General features: G+C 34.5%; 2 protein-coding genes across 4 annotated transcripts; one reads left to right on the top strand and one right to left on the bottom strand.

Moving 5' to 3' along the window:
* The first annotated feature begins 1,306 nt into the window (after nt 1-1,306).
* LOC132303987 (uncharacterized) lies at nt 1,307-4,367 on the top strand. 3 transcript variants are annotated; one of them, XM_059801453.1, is made up of 3 exons: nt 1,307-1,609; nt 2,193-2,424; nt 3,865-4,367. In XM_059801453.1, exons 1-3 carry the CDS (start codon nt 1,427-1,429, stop codon nt 3,906-3,908), a joined length of 459 nt encoding a protein of 152 aa, XP_059657436.1. In that variant the 5' UTR covers nt 1,307-1,426; the 3' UTR covers nt 3,909-4,367. The 3 variants fall into 3 exon arrangements, 2 of the variants coding, with proteins under 2 accessions (XP_059657436.1, XP_059657437.1); XM_059801454.1 differs by having other exon boundaries at nt 1,308-1,609; nt 2,193-2,298; XR_009481463.1 differs by having other exon boundaries at nt 1,310-1,609; nt 2,193-2,921.
* Nucleotides 4,368-9,119: 4,752 nt separating this feature from the next.
* Nucleotides 9,120-24,438, bottom strand: LOC132303986 (uncharacterized). The gene is made up of 8 exons (XM_059801452.1): nt 24,237-24,438; nt 23,045-23,170; nt 21,882-21,980; nt 19,203-19,345; nt 12,328-12,436; nt 11,255-11,362; nt 9,706-9,846; nt 9,120-9,621 (listed from the first exon to the last, which is right to left on the bottom strand). Exons 1-8 carry the CDS (start codon nt 24,306-24,308, stop codon nt 9,190-9,192), a joined length of 1,230 nt encoding a protein of 409 aa, XP_059657435.1. The 5' UTR covers nt 24,309-24,438; the 3' UTR covers nt 9,120-9,189.
* Between the last annotated feature and the right edge of the window lie 1,825 nt (nt 24,439-26,263).

The following is a 26,263-nucleotide window of genomic DNA, read 5'->3' on the forward strand; positions in this document are numbered from 1 at the left end:
TCTTCAAATTGGTATTCAGTATTCCTTTTCAACCAATTTTAATGTTTTTTTTGGTTCAAGTAAACTATTATTTGAGGTGATTAGGGTTTTGAATCATGATATTGATAGTTCAAAGTGAAAATTTGCTTTTGGAGAAGATGACAAGCTGATGTCATGCCTACCCAATAACTGAGAGGGGTAGTTTCGTAATTTTAGATGCCAAGGAGAGGGTATTTCAGTAATTTTGACAGCTCCGTGAGTGTATTTGATGGTCCGTCATAGATAAGGGAGGTCTGTGTAAGATATTTTAAAAATTAGGAGAACTCCGTGTATTTTTCGGAACAGGAAAGGTGCCGCGTAATTATGGCAAATCATAAAGGAGATCTGTGTAAATTATCCATATTATTTGGCTTATATTTAAGGGAAAATTACATATAAATGGAGTCAAAGTTCCATATTTACTTAGAAACGGAGTCAAAGTTCCATATTTCTCTAAAATGGATTGCTGAGGTGGCACATGGTTTTTTACTGTTTAGAAAATTGTGGTGCCTATAATGCCCTTCCCTAACAAAAAAGTAGTACCTTCAGTGCAAAAAAGTAGTACCTTCAGTTCAAAAAAGTAGTACATTCGGAGAAAAAGTAGTACCTTCGCGGGTGTTTAAAAAACATGGTACTTGGACGCCAAAAAGTAGTACCTTCAGTTCAAAAAAGTAGTACCTTCGAAGAAAAAGTAGTACCTTCGCAGAAGGGTATTTTAGGCACCACAATTTCTAAACAGTAAAAAACCATGTGCCACCTCAGCAATCCATTTTAGAGAAATATGGAACTTTGACTCAGCCTCTAAGTAAATATGGAACTTTGACTCCATTTATATGTAATTTTCCCTGTATTTAATCACGTCTTTATTTATTTAAATGTCATTGAGATCGTATTTGAATGCAACAATTACACAAAATAGCTTATTTTATAATCATTATTTTTATTTTCAACATAAATAAGTTATTCACATAATGCCGATTAAATAATGTCACCTAGAAATGTAACTTAATTCAACATATTATTTATATTATTATTTAAAATTAAATTTTAGCACAAAATAAAAAAAATAAAAACATAATAAAAATTATTGTCATAAATTAATTTAAAGAGTTTTCCAAAGTTCGAGTCGTTTGGCTACCTTTAGAGTTTAGACAATGGTTAGTAAAAGAATGAAAAGAGTGATCGGTCTTTTGTTTTTTACAGCTTAAAAACGACGTGGTTTTGAAGGTAAAAAAAATTTGTGGGCCCGCTGTAGCCGGACTTGCACTTTTTGCTCGCCAATTTGGGCTACAGAGAGTCCTCATTCTCCAAAGTCCAAAACGTATAAACTTTGGGTTCAATTGGTTGTCTGTTTAAATACCTGGACTCCTGAGTCCGTCATTTTTTTTGGTTGCAATTCATCGACTTCATGGAAGTTGTGAAGGATCAATGGTTTCCTTCGACCGGGACTGTGAATGGTTCAAAGATCAGGCATCGAAATCCCATGGGTCGACAACGCAGCAGCAGCAGAACTACCGAAAGAGGAGATTCAGAGACTGATACTGAAAATATTGGTCCAATAGACTCTTCATCTGCTCGTGTTTTTCGTAGTGTAAGTCAAAATTCAATTGCATTCTCATTTATTAGTTCTGTATCATTGAATTATTAAGTATCTTCTGAAATTTGGTGTTCCCAATTATCAATCTCATGAAATTGTGACATGTACTTTCAAGCCTGTCATTGTTCTAGGGTTTCTTTTTTGTAGTTTAGTCATCATTGATTCATCATGATCCATATTTTGTGGAGATTTTTATTTATTAAGGCATTTTTTAACTTGAATTTATTGATATTTTAACTAATTATTATAATATTTTAGTTTATTTTTTATTTTTTAAAAATTTCAAATGGTTAAATGTTGTGCTATTTAGGACCAAATATTATGAAAATTTCAATCATTAAGTTCCCAACTATGCCCTAATTTGTTTAGATAAACAACGACTCGACCTATTTCGAGGTTGGTCTGAAAACAGAGCATTAGGTATAAAGTTGTGGTCTGATTATTCATATAAATTGTCGCCCCAATTTGTCTGAACATTTGAGAATTATCCAGTATTTTAACTGCCTTTGATACATAGAACCAAACATGGTTCTATCCAACAAATTTATTAACTTTCTCTTTAATTTGCTTGTGCCAGATTTCTCAGTTTCATTCGAACAAGACTTTTGATCGTAGTGAGCTCACAATTCCTCTTTGTGGAAGTAATTGCCACATCAGCAATAGTAATGATGTTGAAGAAGATGGTAGAAGTTTGTGGCATTTTGAACATTCACTCCCATTACTAATGCTGAATGAGGTCATAGGCAAAGAAAATATAAATTTCTTCTGCCTAGTTCTAGGATTCATGAATAATCAGACTGCATTCGGTGGTAGTGGCTCCCTTTTCTTTTCAGGAAAAACACTCTCATGTTTTGCATCACTTTGGAGATAAGTTGAAGATCCTTATGTAATGTCTGTGTATTTATGTGCATAGGTTTATATATAATGTGTATTATGTTGTGTTATGGCTCAAATTTAAGCAAAAAGTTAAAGGAAAAAGAAAATAAAAGGTGGTGGGACCTACCATTAAACCAACTAAGGGCCAAGAGACCACAAATGGTCTCATTTCTCTCCTTCTCTCCCGTGCGCCTCTCTCTTCCCCTCTTCCTCTCTGTTTTTCTTTTTATTTTGATTTCCAAAATTTTGAAGCAAGATCTTGATCTCATTTCTTATCGAAATTGAGTGCCGTTTGAGGCAAAACGAAGCTCGTGTCAAGCTCTACACATCCATACAAGCGATTTCAGATTTAGTGCACTCCTTGGAGTTTGAATCTTAGGACCCATTTCTAGGGTTTGTGAAGAAAATTGGGGTTTTTGCTCAATTAGAGGTAAAGGTGTCTAATTCACACTTTTCTTGTACCTTAGTGAGTTATTCCTCTAGAATTTTGGCCAAACATGCTTGATTTAAGGTTGATTGCTTTAAAAATGATTTAATGGTGCATATAAAGATTTTATATATGTGTGTTTGTTGACTTATGTGATAAGCATGCTTAGTTTAGATGGATTACTCCTTAAATGATTTAATTGTGTATGTGAAACATGTATCTATGTGTATTTGTTGGATTGTATGGAAACTGTGATAAATGGTTGATTTATCATGCTTATTATAATGTTAAATATTTAGTTGATTGTTGTGAGCATGTGTGGTAAATTGTGGTATTAAATTTCCCATTTTATGATATTGTCACGGCATGACAAATGTTAGAAATCCCTTATATTACAACATTGAAAGTATGTGGCATTCATGAATTCATCATTGGGGATTGCACGTATGGAAATGACTTTTAAAAAATGAAAGAATGGGGATTTTCGGGAAAGCGTTGTTGAAAAAGTTTTTTTTTGTGAAACCCGGTCGCCGCGGGGGTACCAAAGGGCTGGAGGTTAATATAGCTTAGAGGGGACTAGGGAGTCGCCCTAGCGTGGTTGAGCTAGCTGGGCCCCATAATGACGCCGCGGGGTTACTAAGGGTCAGGGACACTAGCCAATCCTCCTCTCGTGTCGCTGCGGGGTCACCAAAGGGCGGGTTATATTAACAGTTTGAAAAGTATGGTTGTTTTCTGAGAAATGGGGAGTGACACGCATATCATAGCATTCATGGCATTTTACATATGATTGTTTGGAATTGGAATTTAATATGTGTTTCCGTCATTTTGCATGACCCCTCTTCCTATTGGCCTATGCTTTGTTTGGATTCACGGGGCTACAAGAGGTGCGTCTTAGGCACTCTCTACTGAGCTTTATGCTCACCCCATTTTATTTAACATTTTCCAGGAACCGGTGAGGAGGTAGTGGATGCCGATCTTCCACAAGCTTAAGGATGACTTAGAGCTCATTTTGCATCTTTTGTATATCTCCCATTTTTGTAAGGCCCCAAAAGTGTAGTAATGTGTATTTATTTTTTTTCAAAACCATGGTTAGGTAATATAATTATATTACTAGATGATATTTTGGATGTGAGTTTGATATCATGTAAACCTTATTGATGCATGGGGAGAGTAATACTAGTTTGAGGTATTATCGAGGTCATTTGATTGTGTATCATGCCGATCTTCCACAAGCTTAAGGATGACTTGGAGCTCATTTTGCATCTTTTGTATATCTCCCATTTTTGTAAGGCCCCAAAAGTGTAGTAATGTGTATTTATTTTTTTTCAAAACCATGGTTAGGTAATATAATTATATTACTAGATGATATTTTGGATGTGAGTTTGATATCATGTAAACCTTATTGATGCATGGGGAGAGTAATACTAGTTTGAGGTATTATCGAGGTCATTTGATTGTGTATCATCATCTGCTATTGCCGTGAATTCGGAATTTGAGCCATGACAGGTTAAAAATGCAATTAAACAGGTTGCGGTAGGTCCATTTTTAGGGGAGGTTATGCCAAATTTTTTAAAAAAAAATTTCTTGGCATTAGTTTTGGGATCGTTACACCTTAGAAAGTACTAAAATTGGTGGTGTCCTTACCTGGGACCATTAGTTCCATCTTCTTCATCTACAAGTTTGATGTTGGAACTCCTTCCAAGCAAAAGGAAGCTCACCAGGCTCTTTCTGCCACCCTAAGCAGACTACCTCATCCCCAAGTCAGATTCTGTATGCGGTTTCACCAGCTCTGCTATGATGGCTCTGTCACAGTTCTTGATGCCACTTCCAGAGGAGTCACTTGCAACGGTGAAGTTCATCAAGACCAAATAACAAAAGCTCAAAGGAGGAGATGCGTGCCTAAAAAATACTTAGGGCCTTAAGGCAAAGCGACTGAAGGCAATTTTGGAGGCTGTTTCCTGTATGATGTCAAGGACTAAGCTTTTCATATTAATGCACTACTCTTGTTGCACCTCTGCTACTTGGAAGGCTCTACCTAAGCAGCCGGGGAGAGTCCAATTTGGTCAAAGAAGTCCATGAGCTCGGGTTTTTTGGAATATGTCTATTCGTAGTTCAGGATTGTCTAATTCTAAAGCTTGCAGCTTCAGAAGGCTGATATTTGTAAGCTGCTTCAAATTTGTGAGCAAGAGATCACTGTTGCTGTTGTTCCTTATGTTGAGAAAACGATTATCCAAGCATCTGATTTCCTCAGAACCCAGCATCACATGTGCTCGAACGGCTTTGGAGATTTTCTCTCTGCTTTGGAGGATTCTCATTTTAGCTTCCGATAACTTTATGGCCCTTTCTGTTATCTGTTCTTGGAAGATCGACTCCACTTCATGGCACAAGGTAAAAGTCAAGGCACTCAAAATGTTAAGACAAAACCAGAGTTCCATTATTCTTGAGAGAACTCTTGCTTCATGTCTGGTAACTTTTTGGCCCCATTTACTACACATTTTCAAATATTGCATCGGTTTCCTCTATAGTACAAGGGAAAGTTGGTGGCTTTCTATCTCTTGGCTTCTTTTTTCTTTTCTTTTTTTTGCCACCAACTGTGGTTTCTAGTGAGAGAGACATATATATATATATATATATATATTTGGTATGATTCCTGGCAAATAAGGAGAAAAAGAGACATGTTTGACAAATTTTGAGCAGCAGTTTCATATTTCTGACCAAGTTACTTATTTTCTCCATTAGGAAAACAGTGCAAATTCCTGAATAGATTTCAAAATGTTGTGTTATATTTAATTATCGTTATTATTATTTTTTTTTTGCCTGTCACAATCTCTATGCCTCGGTCTAAACTCTCCGTTTTTCTCTCTATTTGAGATGGTGAATTATTTTTATTATTATTATTTCATAATGTTGTGGTATTGTTCTAATATATGAATCTAATTTGTACAATGAATTAGAAATATTTGTAATTTTTATTGATAATAAGGATGTCGCAATAACGTTGGCACAATGAAAAAGATTTACCAAAACATAAATTTACCAAAACACACACGTAGATCCACGCCCAGTATCGCACATTAGCGGTTATAAAAAAAACTAACTAATGAGTGGTAATTGACTATATTGAGTTTGACTATATTGAGTTTGAGTTTCAAATGAGAAGTAGAAATTATTCTCTTTGTAGTTCCTAATCAAATATCAGCGCCAAGAATTGTTGGCATTTTTTTTATAATAGAAAAGATTTAAATAATCCATGCTAAAAGACATTCTTGGTAATAAGCAAATCCCTTGTGAGTATTTAGAACCTTCTGCCTCTTCAGTTTCTGTAGATTCTTATTCTCTTACAAAAATCTATTTTATTATTTTTTTAATTTTTCTGTAAATCTTCTCAATTTTTAAGTCACTTGGCTATGTTTAGAAAAATCTACGGAGTTCTTTTAAAATAATGAGCCCAAGTGTCTAGATGCCTCTAGATGCACATTTCATAGAAATTGGTCGGTTAAAATGCCTATATAAAGAGAGGAGATGTGTTATTTGTTACTAATTTTAGGAATAAGACCGCTTTGTTAGTAATTGATTTTCAAATTCATGGGCATGAAGTATGGGGTGTTGCTACGGAGCTTTTAGGTGAGAGTATTTAGAATGGATCACAAAAATTTATTACTGTCGAACTTTATTTTTTTAGTATCCAAAATTACAAGAACGAGATCAAGAAATCGCTAAATCAAAAAAATATTAATTAATCAATCTAAAGCAAAAATATATTAATTAATCAATCACTGGATTTTATGTATGATTTTTGATATAAACATAAACTACTCGAAAAGGGCCAATTTATGAACACATTTACTAGGAGTTCCTTAGTGGACAAAATATTTCTGCTTTCAGCCTTTCCTGTAATTGTTGATAGAAATTTTCTTTACTCGTACATGCATTTACATCTTGCAATAAAACAGACAAATTCAAGTAACAAAATAAACCTATAGCATTTGAAATTAGAATAAGAGGACATGAAGCTGAACCATCATAAACTTAATTTTTGACTATTTAAATATTCAAAAATGATATTAATGTTATAGTGGTTGTTTTGATATATATATATATATATATATATATATATATATATATATATCGTAGCACAACGGCATAAATGAGAAGAAATTTGAATCATAAAAGCTTATATTCTCGACCATCAATTTGAGAAGTGGATATATATTTTGAGCTAAAAGTTTGAAGAGATTTTTAAATGAAGTGACGGAAAGGCAAGGCATGGCATGGCATGTCATGTTCTATTAAGTAATAGGTTCCTTTCCTGCATAGTGTGTGTGTTGGGTTCAATGCCTAGTGTAACAACTACATTACTTTGTTTATAACCTTTTTCATCCGTCTGTTACACTACAATATATTTCATTGCACTATTGATATACTCCAAGTAATTTATAATAATCAAGATAAAATCTTAATATTTGGTTGGCTTGGGAGCTTGGCTACATCATAGCCCATAACTTTTGGCTACAAATTATTGGGTAAATTTTTACGTTCATTCGTGTCATATTGTCTAAGTAGTTGAGTTCTTCTTCGCGTTCGAGAGCTTGTATTTGAGCCTTGCACCCTCCTCTTTCTCCTCTCTAACGATTATTAACCCTTAATATTTTTGCTATGAAAAAACAAAAAAAAAATGAATAAGAAGGGTTCTAATGTTCAAAATTTTTTTTTTTTTTTTCCTTTCCAAAATCAAATTCAATCTCAAAATTTGAGTCGAATTCTTTGAATTTAAATTTGTAATACAATTCTAATAAAGTAAAGAGAAGTCATCACCAACATGCCATTGGCCTAGCGATACCAGACCTCTACTTTCCAAAGTATGATCAGGAATTCGAGCCTCCATAGAGGCACGTGTGTGTGCGTGTGTGTGTAAGTACTAACTAGAAAACAAGAAGTAAAGAGAAGTCGCATTTTGTCCTTCTAAAGACCAATAAGTTGTGTAAGTAATTCAAGACCATCTAATAACTTCATATAAAGATGACTATGGTGGTCTTCTTATTTATTTTTTGTGAAACATTTGAATGTGTTTTATTATCTTTGTTCAATTAAAAATTTAATGAATATTACTTCTCAAAGTTCTTTCTAATTTAACCCCAGCGAGTTGGCTTTAGTGGTGAAGCCGTGGGACTTAGTGCCTTGTGAAGCATTAAGTCTTATGTTGAGTGCGATCAATTCCTTAGAACCACGATTATAGATGTAGTTTTAGTTTTACCTGATTCGAGTCTGGAAATCGAAAAGAAAAAAAGTTCCTTCTAATTTTTAGCTTAAAAATTATAATTGTTGAATTTGATTGAAATGGTTGGAAACTCAAAATTTTGATTTGACATGCAACTTAGTTTACAATTGTACTTCTAAGAATTTCTAACATGTGAAAAGTGGCTATATTTGCTATTATTCATAATTTCTCTCCTTAATTCTGATATCCAGAACTCATGAGAAAAAAGATTTTTTTTCATAAAAGAAAATAAAGTTGCAAGCCTACAACTACAATGGTTTTTCTTTTTTTTTTTTTTTGTAGTAAATGTCCAACTAGTGTGAGTTTCGTAGTATTGGTGATAATTGTGTAGGTAGTTCTAAAAGTAGATCTGATGCCTGTAGAAGGACACGGGTGTGTCATTTGTAACTAACAACCCCTAGGACTCAGAGAGCATTCTTCTTAGATTTATGGCCACACATTCATGGAAAAGTAAATCCATGTTTGTTTGTAATATCAAACACCAGTAATACTGCAATACCTCAAACACGATGGAAAACCAGACCGAACAATAAATAGCATGCAAACTCGATGAAACTAAAATACAAGACAACGCAGTGAGAGGTAGGGTTGCAAAAATATCCTTCCCATACAAAAAAATATCTTGTGACACCCATCTCCCTCCAAATGATGAAGCAGCTCATTATAGCTGACTTTCATTATTGGATTGTTTCAGACTTCGTAGACAAAGTACATGTCGTCAACACAAACAACCATTAATGCGGACATTGCTACAACATAGTAATACGGGTCAAAAGAGACCCCTCTTGAACTCTTCACTGTAGAAAATCTATGGTGTCTTACGGTTTCAGAAGTGAGAGTTAAAAAATAAATCAATCAGAAATACCAGGCGTCCGAAGGAGACAATACATTGCCAGTGTCTTACTCAAAAAGAGCAGAATCGATTCAAACTCAACTTCCAACAACTGGTTGTATAAGAAAATATCAACAAACAACAATGTCCAAATATTCCATTTACACAACTTGTCTAAGTTCCCAACAGTATTTCCAATTAAAGTACAAGGTTCCCACGTAGAGAGGGAGCAGACGGATAGCAAAGAACTCCCATGTGAAGTAAAGAAAGGTTTTACTGGTTATTAAGTGTTGCTGTTTCTCTAGAATTGCATGCAGTAGAAGGGGTGTCATATATTCAGCATTGATGGCCCAAACTTTTGCATTGCTGAGGAGCTGGTCATCTAAATTGTGAGCATCGGTATTTTCTGGAGGTGGAGATGGCTGACTTTCAGGGGAAGGGTTTCCGGAGCTTCCCACATCATCCTCCTTTCGTGCATCATCAGCATCTTCTTTTCCATCATCTTGTTTGCTGGAACTCCCGTCATTACCATCCTTCGGAATGCCAGGGACTAAGTCTGGCCGAGCTTCAACGCCTGCTCGTCTCAGGTGTAGCTGTCACATTTCAAATACCAATTGAGAAATACCAGCCCTGCAATTAAGAGATGGATGGAAGTGAGATAAACTTTATACATCTACCTGGAGATGAAGATTAACTTCATCTGGACGTGAAAGAAACGGAAAATCGCCCCCCGTCTTCAAGTATGCTCGCCTTGCCCCAGGGTACCTTTCACCCACTTGATCTCTGAGCTGTTGAGGGATTGCACAATAATCGTTTGTCTTCAAGGAGAACGTACCCATGCCATAAAAAATAACAAAACTGTCAGCAAAGTTTCTTATATTATTCTTGAACTCGGACTAGAAAAAGACCTGCAAATAATTATGAGATTGCAGACAAGAAGAAAACACTATTAGAATTTTTAGCATTTAAATGGGGGGGTGGGGAGAAGAACATCATGATTTTAGTGCACAAAGAAGTAACACGAACTTGAGACTATTACACTCGGATTGTTATCTTGGTAAACTGAAAATTTAGGTAATTATTATACTAATAAGTTCATAATGGATCATATGCACCCATTGTGCCCCCTAATAAATATCTGATCTGATTGAGACCTTTAGGAACTTAAAATGCCAACACACAACAGTTAAGTGTTAAATTTTAAAGTTTTTAAAGGTATTTTATTTTTCGCTTTCCTTTCCTTTTTCAAATTTATTATTATTATTATTATTTTCTAGGTAAGCAATAGGGCTCCAACCCATCATCTCCTAGTAATTTTAAGTGCTTTAAGTACTAGAATTGCGATTTTTGATTTCATTTAAGGGTAAATTTTGCTCAGTTCAATTGAGACTTTAAACATATTATTACTCAGCATATTAAATGATAAGTGAACTTTCACTCACTTAAAATGATATGATAAGTGGACTTATTCTATTAAGTGATACTCAAATTGTATTATCAAATCCATTTAATTATAAACTCCCTTGACATGTTCTGTTTTAAGGGTAAATTGGTTTATCAACAACACCACCTTAGTGAAGTGGATATATTGTCGTTTAATTTTAAGGCAACTTCAAAAATTAGAAAGTAAGTTGTACTAAAAGTGAACCACTCAACTATACATCTTGAAATGATTTGATGCAGCAAGTACAGACCACATTTACGAAAATTGAAAGAACATATTTTTTTCAATTAAACAAAAGAACCATAAACTAGTCTATAGAAGACAATTTGCAATCGATACTTGTTCATAACAATAAATTGATTCATGTAGGAGTTATTGCTTGCAGCTTCTGAATAAGATCTATTTCTCATCCTTTCTACAATGACTTTTATGCTAAACCACTTTCAAGGTTTTCCAAACATTGTAGCAAAACTTCAGAGATCGGCTTGCAAGTCATACAGCAGCAGCCTTGCATTTCCTAACAAAGGTTTAACATTCAATGAAAATTTTCCAACCAATTTCCTAGTGACCCGCACTAAGATTTTGGAAGTTTCAATCAGTATCAGAAATTTAATTAAAAAATGAAATAAATAAGAAGCCGATGTTTTATATTATAATATCTCCAATCAATATAGATGTTTTGGTACTTTAATTCTCATTTTGTATACAAAAAGAAAAAGGACTATGTTGTGTGCTTGCATAAGTGTGTAAATGTACACTAGCACAAATTTCATATAACTTACATCTATTAGTGTGATAAAAGAATCAGAAAGCAGAAGAGGTCCAACTGAAGCAGCATCAACTGTCAAAGTCAACCTGGAGGCCAAGTCCTCCCTTGAGAGTGTTTCAACCTGTATGGTATATGGACACTTAACTAAATAGAATATAAAGAAACATATCTTAATAGGCAAATAGGCTCTGCAGTTGCCAAGATAAGAAGTAGAGAATGCAAATGAGAAATAGCAATAGCGGGGTATTCAAAAAATTTGACTCTCTCGCCTTCCCGGTTGGGAGAAGGGGCAGCAAGATGGCCCAATTTTGTAGTTTTCTATAAAAAGAAAATTCTGGCATGGAAGGGAAAAGAAATTGAGAAGCAGCCAAAAAAACCAAGAATTACACTGCTTATAGATAAAGTAGCCATTCATACATAAAAGAGGCTATCAGCCACCATCATACGGAATAAAAGATCAATTTCTGATAAAGGATGCCGAAGATGATTTTCAGTGTGTATTTCTGTGCCTCTAATCCATATAACAATGTATAAGTTTCCAGTAAATAATTCCACTTTTTCAGTGACTGGAGTTTAACTTCAGGTCGAAGTTAAAAATGTTGTGTAGTTACAATTAATATACTAATTTAAAACAAAGTTGATTGAAATTAGAGACCCAGGTGCACAAACAAGTAAAATTAGTACAATTGTGTCAATGACACAGTTAACATATTTATCCAAACTATACTGTTGAAAAAGAAGAAAAATAACAAGATGTAAAAAATCTTAAAGAGTGTTGTACCACATTTGGAATCCCAAATGGAATACCTATAATTTAGCCATCACTTTCGCTTTGCTTTCAGCTATTAAAGAAGAAAAAGGCAAAGGAATTTTTCGTTTCAAAAGTAGCAAACAATTCTACTTTGGTAAATACATTCCTTAGAATTCTGAAGTAGAAGTAGCTGCAATTTTTTTAGATTACAAGCTAGCGTATGAGTCTCACTCCATGGTATTAATTAATAGAAATAGACGACCAGAGGGAAGACTGCTTAGGCACATGTTACAGATAACTAGTAAAGTGTCCACTCTAATCCAAGCAGACTGTACCTGGGAAACAACAAAGTCCACGGAATCTGCAATAAATGGTTCATGGGGACCATCGCGAATCCCTGTTAAGACATATCGTTTCAGCAAAAAAGAAGGTGTCCAACCAACACTGCAAAAGAAAAAGCCCACAAGTTAATTTGTCAGAATATGTACGTCATACACTGAGATACAGAGACAGCCCCCAAGGAATGTGGTCTAAGCATTAACATAAACCTGGCTGAAGGATCCAAGAATATATATGAGGCAGATCTTAAAAATAGCATGTGCATATACAGACTTTTGAGAGACTTTGATTATAATTAGTAATAATTTTCAAAAAACTAAATTCAAAAGCAGAAAACATAACCAAGAGTCATTAGTATAAAACTAACAGGAATTTTAAGAATGAAATGCTTAATTGAAAAATGTCCACTATAATTTTCCATGAAATAATGGATAAAGAATCTCAATCAAATTGATCATGTTAGCTAATCCTAAATTTAGATTTAACACAAATTAGTTCAGAACAGCAAGAGGAAGCGAAAAAGAGATATAGAAGTGAGTAAGTTGGGATCTAAAACTGTGATGCCCACAAATTACCTCTGGTGTCATAAATATTTTGTTATTTAAAGGATGCTATAGATACTGATTTTTGCCCAATCCCTTAACCTGGTCAAAAACTCCTTACTCAGATTTCATAAACTAAAAAATCAATGCGATCGAGGAGTCCCAAAGGTTCTGAATCTAGCCCCATGGTGGAATGCTATCATCATTCATCATTTTAAGTCAGGATCACCGTCTGATCCTAGATTTAATCTTAAATCAAATCCCAATTCAAATACTGTACACCATGTTTCAATCCCCATCAAGTCAAAATCATGCATTAAAATTACTTGAAGGATTCAAAACATCTTTTTACATAACAATTCATCAAGTTGCAGCATTTGTCCAGATCCACCCAGTTTTGACCAATTTAACAAATTAGGGTATCAGGCCTACACCGTTCTCGATATTTGCTCTCAATCATAGATTTTCATTAAATTCTTTACAATCAACTTTTCCATACTTCAATTTCAACTCATTTGACCCTTAACAGCCACAATCTGTCAAAAAACCACTTGAGTCAACAGATTGCGTTAGAAAGTTCCAGAATGGTCAAAACGCAAGCCTAAGTTTCGTTCTATCCCCTGAAATTCTGGATAGACACCAAAACAGTACATTCTTATCACAAAACGTTGTACAAATCCAAAACACCAAAAAAGACCAAAAGTTGTACCACTTTCACCATAAAGTTGTACCACTTTCACAATACAATCTGTCAAAAAATCACTTGAGTCGACAGATTGCATTAGAAAGTTCCAGAATGGGCAAAATGCAAGCCTAAGTTTCATTTTATCCCCTAAAAGTCTGGATAGACACCAAAACAGTAGATTTTTATCACAAAACATTGTACAAATCCAAAGAATAGGAAAACACCAAAAAAGACCTATTTTACACATTACTGCATTGGAAACCAACCCCCCAAACCCCCTCCTCCCAGGGCAAAAAAAAATGAAAATTGTCTTTGTTTGGTTTAAACAGCTCTGAATCCCTCTGAAGTCTTCTGGGATCCCTCTCAAGTCCAAAGCCTCCAAGCACTCAGACCAGCCATCTTCAACCCTAAACAAGTTTCCAATTCACCATTGAATAGCTAAAAAGAAGATCCAATTCCCTGAATGAGTCCAAAAGCCTTGAAAATTGAGCAGATTTGAAGTAGTGTTGGTGTTTAACTTGCAAATCAGACATGAGGAGACAATGCAGTATCCTTTAATCTCTTCTCTCATTTTCTACTTCCCCTTTCATTTTCTTTTTGGAATTATGATTATGGTTTTTATCTTTTGATGCATATCTCTCCATCTACTACTTTTTTATTGCATCTTTTTTGACCTATACATGTGTGTATCAAAATATCTTCACTTGGAGGACTCTCCATGATGATGGTATCCTTGGGGGATTTAAGCACATACAGGAAAGGTAAGCAGTTTTTTGGTCTAATTGTTTTCAACCATAGGACCCATTTAAGTTTTTTATGCTAAAAACTATTTTAAAGCCTGTGTGCATTCATATGGATAAATTTTGCTTTTTTAGACTACATAGTAAATAAGCCTTTCTTAAACAAATTAAACTGACAAGAAGTCCACTTCCTAAGGCAAAACTTTGCCAGATTTTAGTAGACTTAATATTGACATGACCAAAGGCGTAAGTTTACCGTTTTGACCAATTTAGATAGATGTCCAGCATATTTGCTATATGTTTTACCACTGGCTTTAGAAGCTTTTAGGTCTCTTACCATGACCATAGCCTTAATTCACAGCTAGAACTCTTGCAAAATAGAGTTAATAAAGCCATTAACATTAACCATATTGCGTACCATAGGAAGGACCACTTTTTTCATAGGTTTTTCTAGGATTTTTAGGTAGGTTTTCACCTCTCATTTTAGTTTTTAAGTCCCCATAAAACCCCTAGAAGTAAACCATAGAACAAACTCTGTCAGAATTTTGGTATAGCTTGTCAAAATTGTCAAATATGGTGTTTCTAATTTCTTTAAAAATTTGTAATAATTTTGCCATTTTTCCAACACTTCTAAAGCCAATTTTTTTATGAAAATTTAATTTCGATTGCCCACATCAAATTTCTAGGTTCTCTTGCAAAGCAAACTAGTTGTACTTTTTTAGGCGTTTTAGGTCTTCTAGCTTAGACATGTTTTTTGTGTCATTTTTTTTAGTTATTTTTAGGCATATTTAGGCTTGATAGTTTGACTTCAACATCACCTTTGAGCCCTAAGCATAGCCTTAAATTGGTATTCTGCCAGTATTTCGGTAAAAGATGTCAAAATGATCAATTTGCATGTTTTAGGGTCTTTAGGACAACCATTATTTTTAAGACTTTTTCCAACATCTTTGGAACCGTTTTTACCATCCAAAACTCATTTTCGTGTCATTTTCTTTTAGTTATTTTTAGGCATATTTAGGCTTGATAGTTTGAATTCAACATCACCTTTGAGCCCCTAAACCATAGCCTTAAATTGGTAGTCTGCCAGTATTTCGGTAAAAGATGTAAAAATTATCAATTTGCATGTTTTAGGGTCTTTAGGACAACCATTGTTTTAAAGACTTTTTCCAACATCTTTGGAACCATTTTTACCATCCAAAATTCATTTTCAGAATCAACAGAAATCCTTTTGGTCAACCTCTAAAAAATCTGCCAAAATTACAATAAAGTACACTGAGTTCACTGTTTTATGTGGTTTGGATTCTAGACTTTGGCACATTTTTGTTATCATCTTTGTTATAGGATGTTGTGCAAATTTTCACCTTTAAATTTTATTTTCATATGCTCCATAAAGTCCTTGGGTCATGTCCTAGGAAATGGATTATCTCCAATAGTTTTTTCTCCAAGTATCTCCAAGTCATAATCCAACGGCTATGAACATGCCACGTCATCACTTGTGCAACTACCTACTATGTTATGGTTACATAAACAACTAAATCATAACAAAAGTGATGACGTGACATGTTCACAGTCATTGGATGATGGCTTAGAGATACTTGGAGAGAAAACTAAGAGAGGATCCAAATCCATGTCCTTAGCTATTGTTTTCGCTAAATCTTTGAACGTATTCACTAACATATTCAACTTGGTCACTTTTGGCACATTTAGGATTCAGTTTATTTTACCTTTTAGGGTCATAGGATTCTAGTCAATTTCATTATGTTGGGTCATTTTTGCATTCCTAAGAACCAATCATGTAGCCTACATAGTCAAAACTCTGCCGGAATTCTAAAATGTCTAGAACCAATCATTTTGCATTCTACATAGTTTAATTAGGCTTCTAATCCACATAGGGTTCAAGCTCAATTGAGAATTCTAGTTCATTCAAAGATCTAGTTCAATTAGGAGTTCATAGACTATTATAGAATTTCGCTTTATTCAAAACTTCATTCCATCATAAATTCCATTCTCCTAAGAAATCTAATGCATTAAGGAGTACCATTTATTACAAGTTAAGAGTCATTTGAGTTCTAGTCTTACTAGGACATTGTCACACACATTATTTTGGTTTATGGGATTTAGACATTCTTGACCATGGTCGCATCACATGTTTCACATGGATAGCATTTAGAAACCTTCTCTCTTTCCATGTTGTTACGCTATGAAAATCTACATTTTGTTCTACCCTACCAAATGATTAGGTCAATACACGATCTCTAATATGCATGAGGTTAGATCTGCTACATGGGTCTAGTCTTATTTCTAAAATGCAAAAACAATAAAGAATCTCATATGATTCTATATACAAAGGGTGCCATTGGTGCAATGGTAAGGTTGCTCCATTGTGACCTTCTGGGCACGGATTTGGCCCAAGAAACAACATCTTTGTATGCGGAGGAAATACTACCAACATCTGATCCTCCCCCGACCCCACAATGGCAGGAGCCTCACTGATTGGGCTAGCCCTTTATATGGTTCTATGTATACAGTAAAGAGATCACGTGAAATAATTTGGTAACTATACATAAGTATGTTCACCATAAAGAAGGGGGGACAATGCACAAGTATGAATATGTGAGGTGTCTGACACCTTCTCCATATATAATCATTACTTTGAATTCACTAATTTAGCTTGTTATAGCACATAGATTCTATTACGTACATTGGTAACCTAACACACCGAAAACCGATGTTACATGAAGACTCTCTCAAGTTACTTAATCTCATTCCGTGTCATCAAATTAGAATTTTGTTCCCCCCTAGCATCTTCACCATTGAGCCTCGTGCATTGAGCTAGCCCTGAAATGGTATAAAAACAAAAAAGTGCCAAAAGGGAGCATAACATACAAAAGTACCAAAAAAAAAAAAAAAAAACAGCTAGACTCCTAAAATAATATACATTTCTACAAAAATTAACAAAATCAATAACACTATCTTAAATTTATGTGAATGAGTCTCCTTCTCTGTAAATATAAACAATCCCTCTCCTAGAAAGTGCACCAAAGGAAAACACAACTAACAAGCATTCTTCTCCTACCAACCAAATTATCAAACATCAATATCTTCCCAAGTACACCCTCCCCCCCACCACAACACACACACACCCCAAAACCCAAACATAAAAAATAAAAAATAAAAAAAGGAAGAAAAAAGCAAACTTGGATGGATCTTCGAACACCATATTACATGCCATTGCAATGTAAGGATCTCACCCCAAACTGAGCTTTCTACCTCAAGCATCTTCATTCCTCATAATCATGCTAATAGTGCAAGTGCTGAAATTAACTTCCAACCATGTACTCGTTGGTAAGGCAAGGGTCCATGCAACCCCTCCATCAGCCAGGAAGGCCTTATTATTTACTGAAACCCCAAAATGATCTTCAGGAACCATCTCCACAGCAATATCCCCACACCTAATACCATGACAGAACTACACCCTTAAGCCACCATGCATGATGACATCAACATTCTTATCAAACACCTGCCACCTTTCCTATTCCACCTCACATTTAAGATTTCAATGCTGCAGGCATATAGAGGCTTGAGATGTTGCAGAGGGATTTTAATTTGGGGTGAAGGGGAGGTTGTTAAGGCATGAATTCAAGTATTATTTGTTTGACTGGGAGGTTTTCTCATCAAGGTACCACTCCGTAATCAAACCCACCCTTCTATAGAAGTTACCTTTCTCATGGCATATCTCCACAAGCATTCTACCAACAAAGCTTGGTCACATAACCTTAGATTTTAGCCCCACCCCTCCAACCTTGACGAGAAAACCTCATTATCAAACAAAGGCTACTTAAACTCCCTTAACAAAGCCCTCCCTCCATCCCAAGATAAAATCTGTCTATAACATCTCAAGCCTCTATGCCTCCCGCATCGAAATTGTACATCCAGACATGAATTATGCAATAAGGCCATATTAGGTGCTTTTAATCAAAGTCATCTTACCACTCAAAACAAATATTGTTTCTTCACCTCGCCACTTTTCTTTGAACTTCTTCACTGCTGAACGTCAAATTACTTCGATTTAAATGACAAGCCGAGAGGAAAACCTAAATCCACACCATCATCTCTCTGATTGGGATAAGCATAATCTTTTGTAGTTTCAAATTCAACAACAATACAGAGCTTCAAAACACAAAAGATTACATCTAAAACTTCCGAGTGCTCCTCTTCAGCATTGGAAAAAATTAGTGCAATCAACATAAGAAAAGGCAAGAGATTGAGATTTTCACTCCTCTAGAGTCCACAGTCATCAAGCAGAAAACCTCTAATTACAGCCTGTCTACTACCATAGTGTGCATCCTAAAGGCGTACACCAAGATGAAGAGTGAAAAATTGGACCCTTTGCTGGAAGCCCCTTGAGCTACTAAAGAAACCAGTTGAACAAACGTTTAGGATAGAGAACCTAGCTGAAGAGATACATACAAATTTGAATTTTCTCTAAATAGTAAAACCATCTTAGAATTATATTACTTCTCCAGAGGAGAATAAGAATCTACATGAGTTGCTAGATCAGACAAAGGTATTTCTTCAGATTATTTAGTTTAATTAAATCAGGGAGCCGTTTCTCCAAAATGAATCACTTCTTAGAATCATGACTGCATGTAAAATCTTATATTTGAATGGTTTCTCACTCACATGTGACTTGAACTTGAATTTAGTCTAATGCATTTCATGATAACATATACGAACAATACTAGTACTAAGCAGCAAAAACTAATAATAACAATAGCCAATATATAAATCATCAATGAATACAATAATGCATCATACAAAAGCAATTTGATTTTCTCTAACTAAAAGGGCAATTTTTAGTCATTTCCAGCTCGTACACAGTATTAAGTAATATGAAAACATACATGGGAGCCCATGGCATCGCAGCTGAGAAACTACTTGTCTCCAAAAATGAATTTGAGAGTACCAACGACCTAACCCGCCGAGGACGATGTTGGGCAAAAACTTGTGCTAAGAAGCCTCCAAGAGATGTACCATAAAGATGTATCTGTTAGGCATTGATTCATCAGCCTACTCAAGCTATCAGGAACAACTTCCATTACAATTTATGCAAAAATATAACAAGGAATCTGCCTTTCCAACTAACTGTAAAGAAAACACATCTTCCCAGAAACCTGAAATCAAGCGCTTCCATGTCCTGTGTTACAAACTGCAGTGTCGTGGTAACTAGCTAGATCTTGTCGTGCACCAATTCAATATTGTATAACCATACAGTGGTCCAATCAGCTATTACATTAGTGTGGAAGTCATTATTCTCTCAGGTGAATTATGATATTAAATGGGATTAAGGTCCTAGAATCGTAATGTGTTTACATTGTTTAATGTGAAAAAAATTGACACCTCAGCCAATTGTAAAATTTTTGAACACCAAAATTGCAATTTTAATGTCCAACTGTTTACAAGACAACAAATGGGGCACTTTTCTCTGGGAGCAATAATTAACAAAATAAAATCCTGCGGTAATATATTGTAAAATCCTGCGGTAATATATTGTTGGAGATTTCTTTTATGAAGTTAAATTATACACACTTATTTTTTTGTTTTTGTTTTTTTTTATTTTGGTACTACAGTATGCCTCTTCCGGATATTTGATACCCACCCCTTCACATGTATCAAATGGAAATCTATTAGACACTCTCAACCCTGCCATGCACCACCATAATATGCAGTATGTCACATGGTCAACTCACCACACAACACCCTATAGTGATGATTCTCTATTCTCCATGAATTTGTGGATACATCTCCACAAGATGTGTTGTCCTACAAAGAAGGTAAAATCACCATTATGCTCTTTACTTGCGTTAGTCACTCAGTCGATGCACGCAAAAAGCCCCAAAATTTGACAAACTGGCCAGAGCAAGGTTTCACTCATATAAACCACTGGCAACAGCAATCTCTGCCACTGCGCACTCTACAACTGCACAAATGGCTATCTCTACTATTGCAGGAGCCGCACAAGCTCCAGCCCTGTAGTTTAATATCTTCATCCCTCATGGTTTAACAGCACCAATCTTCGGCTACAGGATCGGTTCTCTTCTATAAAGGATCTACATTGCCTCGCTCTATCATATCAACAAGCCACCTCAGCATACATGCATCTTGACAATTCTAATACCCTACTGACATGGGAGCAGTCCAGGGAGCTCCTAAAGCTCGGTACAAAGCCATGGAGTGAGCTCAACGTAGCACCATGGTGCATCTAAGATCCTAATGGTTTGTAGCTTGGTAAATGGAACTGAGGGTTCGCAAGGTGTTACCTCAAGAATTTCAGAGAGAGACACCAGGTTACCTTCAAAAACCACATATTTTCTCCTATGGCATGGCAGAATATCCATTTAACCATAAAATTACAGCACGTGATGCACTAGTTTACTATTCATTTCCGTATTCTCAAATAGATAGCGGGTGACCCATACTGCAATTCTAGAAGCAACCACGACAAGAGCACAGTGGATGAATTCTGGTGAACATATATTGAAATAACATTATGAGGCCCGCAATGAACTCAGAGTTTCCTTGGTTTTCTCCATGAATACCACTCTCTCTCTCCAAAGGCCACCACAGTTTTCACCCTAAGCTAAACTGGGATTTCCATCATTCTACATGTAATGCCTTCAACACAGTGACAGAAGTCAAAGAACCCAACTCCTCACAATCACACAAATATTCATATTATCCAAGTTTTAAATTTGAAAAAGAAATGACAGGTAAAAATTACCAACCACGAAAAACCAACCGTGAAATTATTGGTGGCTACTGAAGCAAATGTTTCAGCAAATTTCATATTATTACTGATTGCCATATACAGGACAATAATCATGAATCAACTAGTCAAGGCAAAAAGATAAAAGAGAAGGGCCACTCAAAGCTAGGGGCACTAAAATCACAAGAGCAAATTTTTTACCATAACCATCAACATCTTTCTTTGATAGGTGACAGAAAACTTAAACATTTATGCCACCAGGAGTCATAGTAGCAAATAAGAAATATTAAATAATATATCAGTTGTCAGTAAATATGATATTAGTAGTCTCCAACATGCACCATGTTGGCATGTTTAAGAAAGTCTAGAGTTGTAATTTCCCCATACATAGCCCGCCAAGTAAATCATAAAACCAGCGAATAGCTAACAACATCAAAAAAATAAATTTTCCTAACTGATACCTTTCCTTTTTCTTCCCTTGAGTTCTCCAAAATGTCAAGTATCCTAAAAATGGCTATATTCATATCTTTCCTACATTTCTCATCTAACTGTTGGAGCTTTGACATGAAACTTAGTTACACTTCACTGGCCCTCTGCCATGATCCCTATTCAAGAAGATAAACACCTTAGTAGAACATATGGTCCTAAACAACTACTTTCTGGTGACTGTCATAGTTTTAACTATCTTCAGTTTTCCAATCAACCTGCTTTTGAATAGAACATAAAATTTCTCCCTGTGCTCTCAGAAATTGATGCTTTGGAAATGGAATAAAAGATGCATATGAGAAGTTCGTGCAGAAACCAAATAGAAACTTACATGGTGAACATCAATAGCATCCAGAAACTTCTCAAATGCTTGAATCCACTCAAGATGGTTCCATACACGAGGAATGTCAACAGAAATTACTCGATAACCCTTCAAAAGGAGAAAAAAGAACAAACAAATTACTCCAAGAACCAACATATGGAATCATTAGTATCAATCACAATAAAGGCACATAATTCTTGCGTTCAAATTTTTTTTATTATTATTATTTTTTTATTTATTTTGGAACACATATCCCACCCAAAAAATAGTAAAGTTTATAAATTTCTACGATGGTTACTATCCTCTCTATCTAACTATCTCCTTTTATCAAACAAACCAAAAACAATGATTGGATGACTTCCAAAGTAAAAAATGTGGAAAAGGGCAACAAGTTTTCCTTTTCTTCATACTAGAATTTCTATTCAACGAAATGTGATGGCTTCCTCTTATAATTTTTATTAGAAAAAATAAATTCCATCCAGAATGATGTAGCATTGGCATTTTTGAAACTATAAGACACACTCGTGGTCCTTTGTCTTAAAGTGATAGAAAACTAAGTCGTGGCTTATGCTAATGTCTAGGTATAAATTCTGTTTGAATGGCACTACTCAATAGAAAAAACCTCCAACCAACGTATGTTGTCTGGCATTAATCCAAAAATAGAAATATAATTAAAATTAAATTTTAAATTGCCAAAGGGTGTGGCCTAGTGGCATCTACACTACCTCCCAAAGTGGAAGGTGAGGGTTCATATCCCTATAGGGGCCAATGGGTGTGTGAGTTCTTCCCAAGGAAAAAAATAAATATCTGTAAGATGTTAGTCAAAAGACTCAAAACGCAACTGTATCTTATGATTCATTACTGTGACTTTCTATACATGTTACAAATATTTTTAAAAGCCAATTTAAAATTTTTTTTCTACAGCAAGTAATCTACCAAACCTCAAACCATGTCCAAAGAATTGAAGTACAAGTAGACTCCAAACCCAAACATGCTTGCAAGGATTGGTTTTAAAAATAAAAATAAAAGCCAATTGAGTTACTCTAGCATACTTTTGAAACTGACAGGGAAGGGGGTATTGTGAAAGGTGAAAGGAAAAGAGAACCTACTAAGGTATAAACATAATTTGTAGAACAAATATAACATAGACACCATGTTATTAGGCTTCCTACCTTCATGGACAATGCCATAATCTGTTTGTAGTATATATCTGCTGTTCCTGCTGTGGCGGGGAGACAAATAAGTGGTGGCACCACTTTTGGACCAAAGTCATAATAACGCCACTGCTTTGAACCAATCTGGAAAATAAAAGAAATTTCTAGTTGAGATAAATCAGGAATATTGCCAACTCAAGGGCAGCACCCTCGTAGGGTTACAATAGTGGAAAGCAAAATCTACAAGCAAAAATCCAAAATAGCTGTGGTTCCTTAGAATCTGATAATCTCATAAAGCTAAGCAACCAAGGAGAGTGGGATAGTAACCGGTTTTGTGAAACCTCATTTTGGAACCACAAAACATCAAGATGATCCCCAAATTACTCAAGTCCAGAGATACTACAAAGATAGCCATCTCAATTGTCAAAAGTTCCACAAGACAAATAAAATGCAATTGAAAATATGATCGATTAACAGAAAAAAATAATAATAATAAAATAAAAAAATAAAATAAAAAAAATGTATATTTCCAATAAACAATTTGGAAAGAAATAAGTTTCTGGAAGAGGTAAATCATTAGGCATTGAAATATTACTAGCAAGAGCACTTCTTGTTACAATCATAAATAAGAGCAACTGGATCTCCACCTCGGTAATCCAATTACCAAAGAATTCTCATTTTCAGCCATGTTCAAGAAATCCATCAATTCTTAATAACTAGTAAATCCATAATCCCATATATTGAACTGGTCAATCCCAACAATAAGATTCTGTCACAACATCAGCCATGTATGCTCCTCAAGGCTACTTCAACAAATACCCATCTCAAATTTATTTATGTCAATAAATAAAAGAAAGTCAATTGAACTTATAAATCACATGCATAATAATAATGACTGCCCAACAACTAAATGTTTGATAGAATAAGAGATACCCAATTACAAATAGAGCCGCAAATATAAAATACACAGTCTTTGAATGTAAAAATCAAACATACCCATCTCAAAATTCGACTAAGTAAGATTGAAAAATTAAACCCCAATACATAAAGTGATCACAGAACTTAAAATCTTTGCTCACTGAGAATTAAGAGATTAAAACTGAAATCACAGAATACCCAGTTGAAAGACGAAGCTAAAGAGTGAAACCCGTTATCCAGAATTGCAGGTAATAGGAGAAAATCAGGAGCGATACAATTGAGAGGGACTTACAGGGATCTTGTGAAGGGGGACCTGAGACTTGAAGTAGATATAATCACCGGGCGCCGAAAAGACGCCTTTCATTGCTGATCCTAACAGTGCCTATATTCGCTCATCACAATACATATGATACGATATGAGCAATTGATTGATTGATTGCTCTCTCTCTATTTTGGGTTGGTCGCGGTGGTTGTTTTACAAATTCTTGAAGCTATCAATGGGATTGACGAGGAGAGATGAATCACGTGGATGGGACCCATCACACGATTAACAGTCAAATGACCAAAACCCCACCTTCAACAACAGGTCAGCGTTATATAGTATGTGTATGCCTTTGATTATGATTATTACTCTAGCCAAATAATAATTTTCCTTCTCTCATTTTGAAAATTTTCTCAAATTAGTAATGCATTTTATATATTTTAATGAAAAACACGAATCAAATGCTCTTAACAAATTTGATACCCAAAATATATTTATTAGTGAAAGTGTGTGTAAAAAGGATTGAAAGAAACAATGAAAAAAATCTGATTAATTTCTTCCCCTAAAAGCTCTCAATCAATCTAATTAATAAACCGCTGTCACAAAAAACAACAAAAAACAACAGCTGAATTTTTTATATCAAAAGGTATTATTTTTTCTTTTTTCTTTTTTTTTCCTTGATAAAAAAAGTAATATACCCACTTGTTTCTTAATCATTACTATCCACTTTATTTTTAAGTTGATAAAAGTCTTCTTACATTACATTTCTAATCGATTGAAAGGTTTGGTTGCTTTATATTCTAGTAGTTATAGAAAACCAGAAATTATTGGGTTGTTGAGAATAAAATATATATATATATTAGAGGTCAAAAGTGGACGTTGTGAATTTAGTTTCATACCAGTATTTTCTCTGCTGTTTTTTTTTTTTATTTTTATGCATCTTGGCTAAGGCCTATCAAAGCTCCATTTTGCAATATAAATACAACACCCGTATGATACTAAATAAAATAAAATAATTTATTTTCTTTTCGCTCCTTTAATAAAATAATTTATTTTGCTTTCTTTCCTTTATAATTTATCTAAATGTTTTTTATTTTATTTTTATGTAAGTTCTCTCATACACACTTAATAAATTGCTCACTATGAGGCTGGAAATCCTCACACCTCCCAATTTTTTCATAATATTTTTTTTCATTCTGTTTATCCAAATGAAGCCTTTAGTATCGAGGAATGCCATAAAAAAGGGTCCAGTTTGAACGTGTGTAAAGTAGTGCTTAATCCTCAATTTTCTCACTGTAGCTATATTGGTGTTAGATGTCCATTTTTGGTTGCAACTATTTATTTATTTATTTATTTGTATTTTCATGAATTTTATTATTCATTGTATTTGTTTAGACTATTAATAATTGCTAATGATTCTTGAAGCCTCAATTGACACCAAGAAACATCTCTTACAACCTTTTTTTGTTTTTGGAATCTAACATTTTAGGCTATATTTGGATACATAGGATAGAAAGGGAAAAAAATAAAATAAAATGATAGCATTAGTTATTTGAAGGAAAAAAAAATGATAGCAATAATATGTATTTCATGTTTGGATAGATTGGAGAGAAAAAAGGAAATGATTGTATTCTTGTGTTAAATAAGATATGGAGAGAAAAGAAAACAAATTAAATGAAATGATAACAATTAAATTATTATCGTACCTTTTTAATTAGATGGGAAATAAGTGGAATAACAATTTCTACCTTCTAGTTGTTAAGGAGGATTTCATAATTATGAAATACTACTTAATCCTTTCCTTCATCTTATTGTGAACGACTCACACACTCTTATCCTTTCATTTCTTCCCTCGTTGTCCCTTCAAATAACTCAATCCAAGCAGAACCTAGAAAGAATGATTTTTAGTAGTATTTAGTAAATAAATTATCAAATCTACAAATGTAATAAATTACTTTTTATAAGTTTAACGTAAGAATTTTAAATTGATAATATTAGAAAAAAAAAATTCAAATGGAAAACTTGTTTTAGTCCTTTTAAAATTTGAAGTACCACTC

The sequence above is a fragment of the Cornus florida genome, unplaced genomic scaffold (assembly GCF_030987335.1).
Source record: "Cornus florida cultivar Cherokee Brave unplaced genomic scaffold, ASM3098733v1 CherokeeBrave_3.0.0_Hap2_Chr04, whole genome shotgun sequence".
NCBI classification, from domain to species: Eukaryota; Viridiplantae; Streptophyta; class Magnoliopsida; order Cornales; family Cornaceae; genus Cornus; species Cornus florida.

What these genes read in the sequence shown, in the direction of transcription:
- LOC132303987 (XM_059801453.1), top strand. Translation starts at nt 1,427, where the DNA reads ATGGAAGTTGTGAAGGATCAATGGTTTCCTTCGACCGGGACTGTGAAT. An exon ending in CTGCTCGTGTTTTTCGTAGT is followed by an intron (nt 1,610 to 2,192) that starts GTAAGTCAAAAT and finishes TGCTTGTGCCAG; the next exon opens with ATTTCTCAGTTTCATTCGAA. An exon ending in TAATCAGACTGCATTCGGTG is followed by an intron (nt 2,425 to 3,864) that starts GTAGTGGCTCCC and finishes AACATTTTCCAG; the next exon opens with GAACCGGTGAGGAGGTAGTG.
- LOC132303986 (XM_059801452.1), bottom strand. Translation starts at nt 24,308, where the DNA reads ATGAAAGGCGTCTTTTCGGCGCCCGGTGATTATATCTACTTCAAGTCT. An exon ending in TGGACTTTGTTGTTTCCCAG is followed by an intron (nt 11,363 to 12,327) that starts GTACAGTCTGCT and finishes TATACCATACAG; the next exon opens with GTTGAAACACTCTCAAGGGA. An exon ending in AAGTTAATCTTCATCTCCAG is followed by an intron (nt 9,622 to 9,705) that starts GTAGATGTATAA and finishes GAAATGTGACAG; the next exon opens with CTACACCTGAGACGAGCAGG.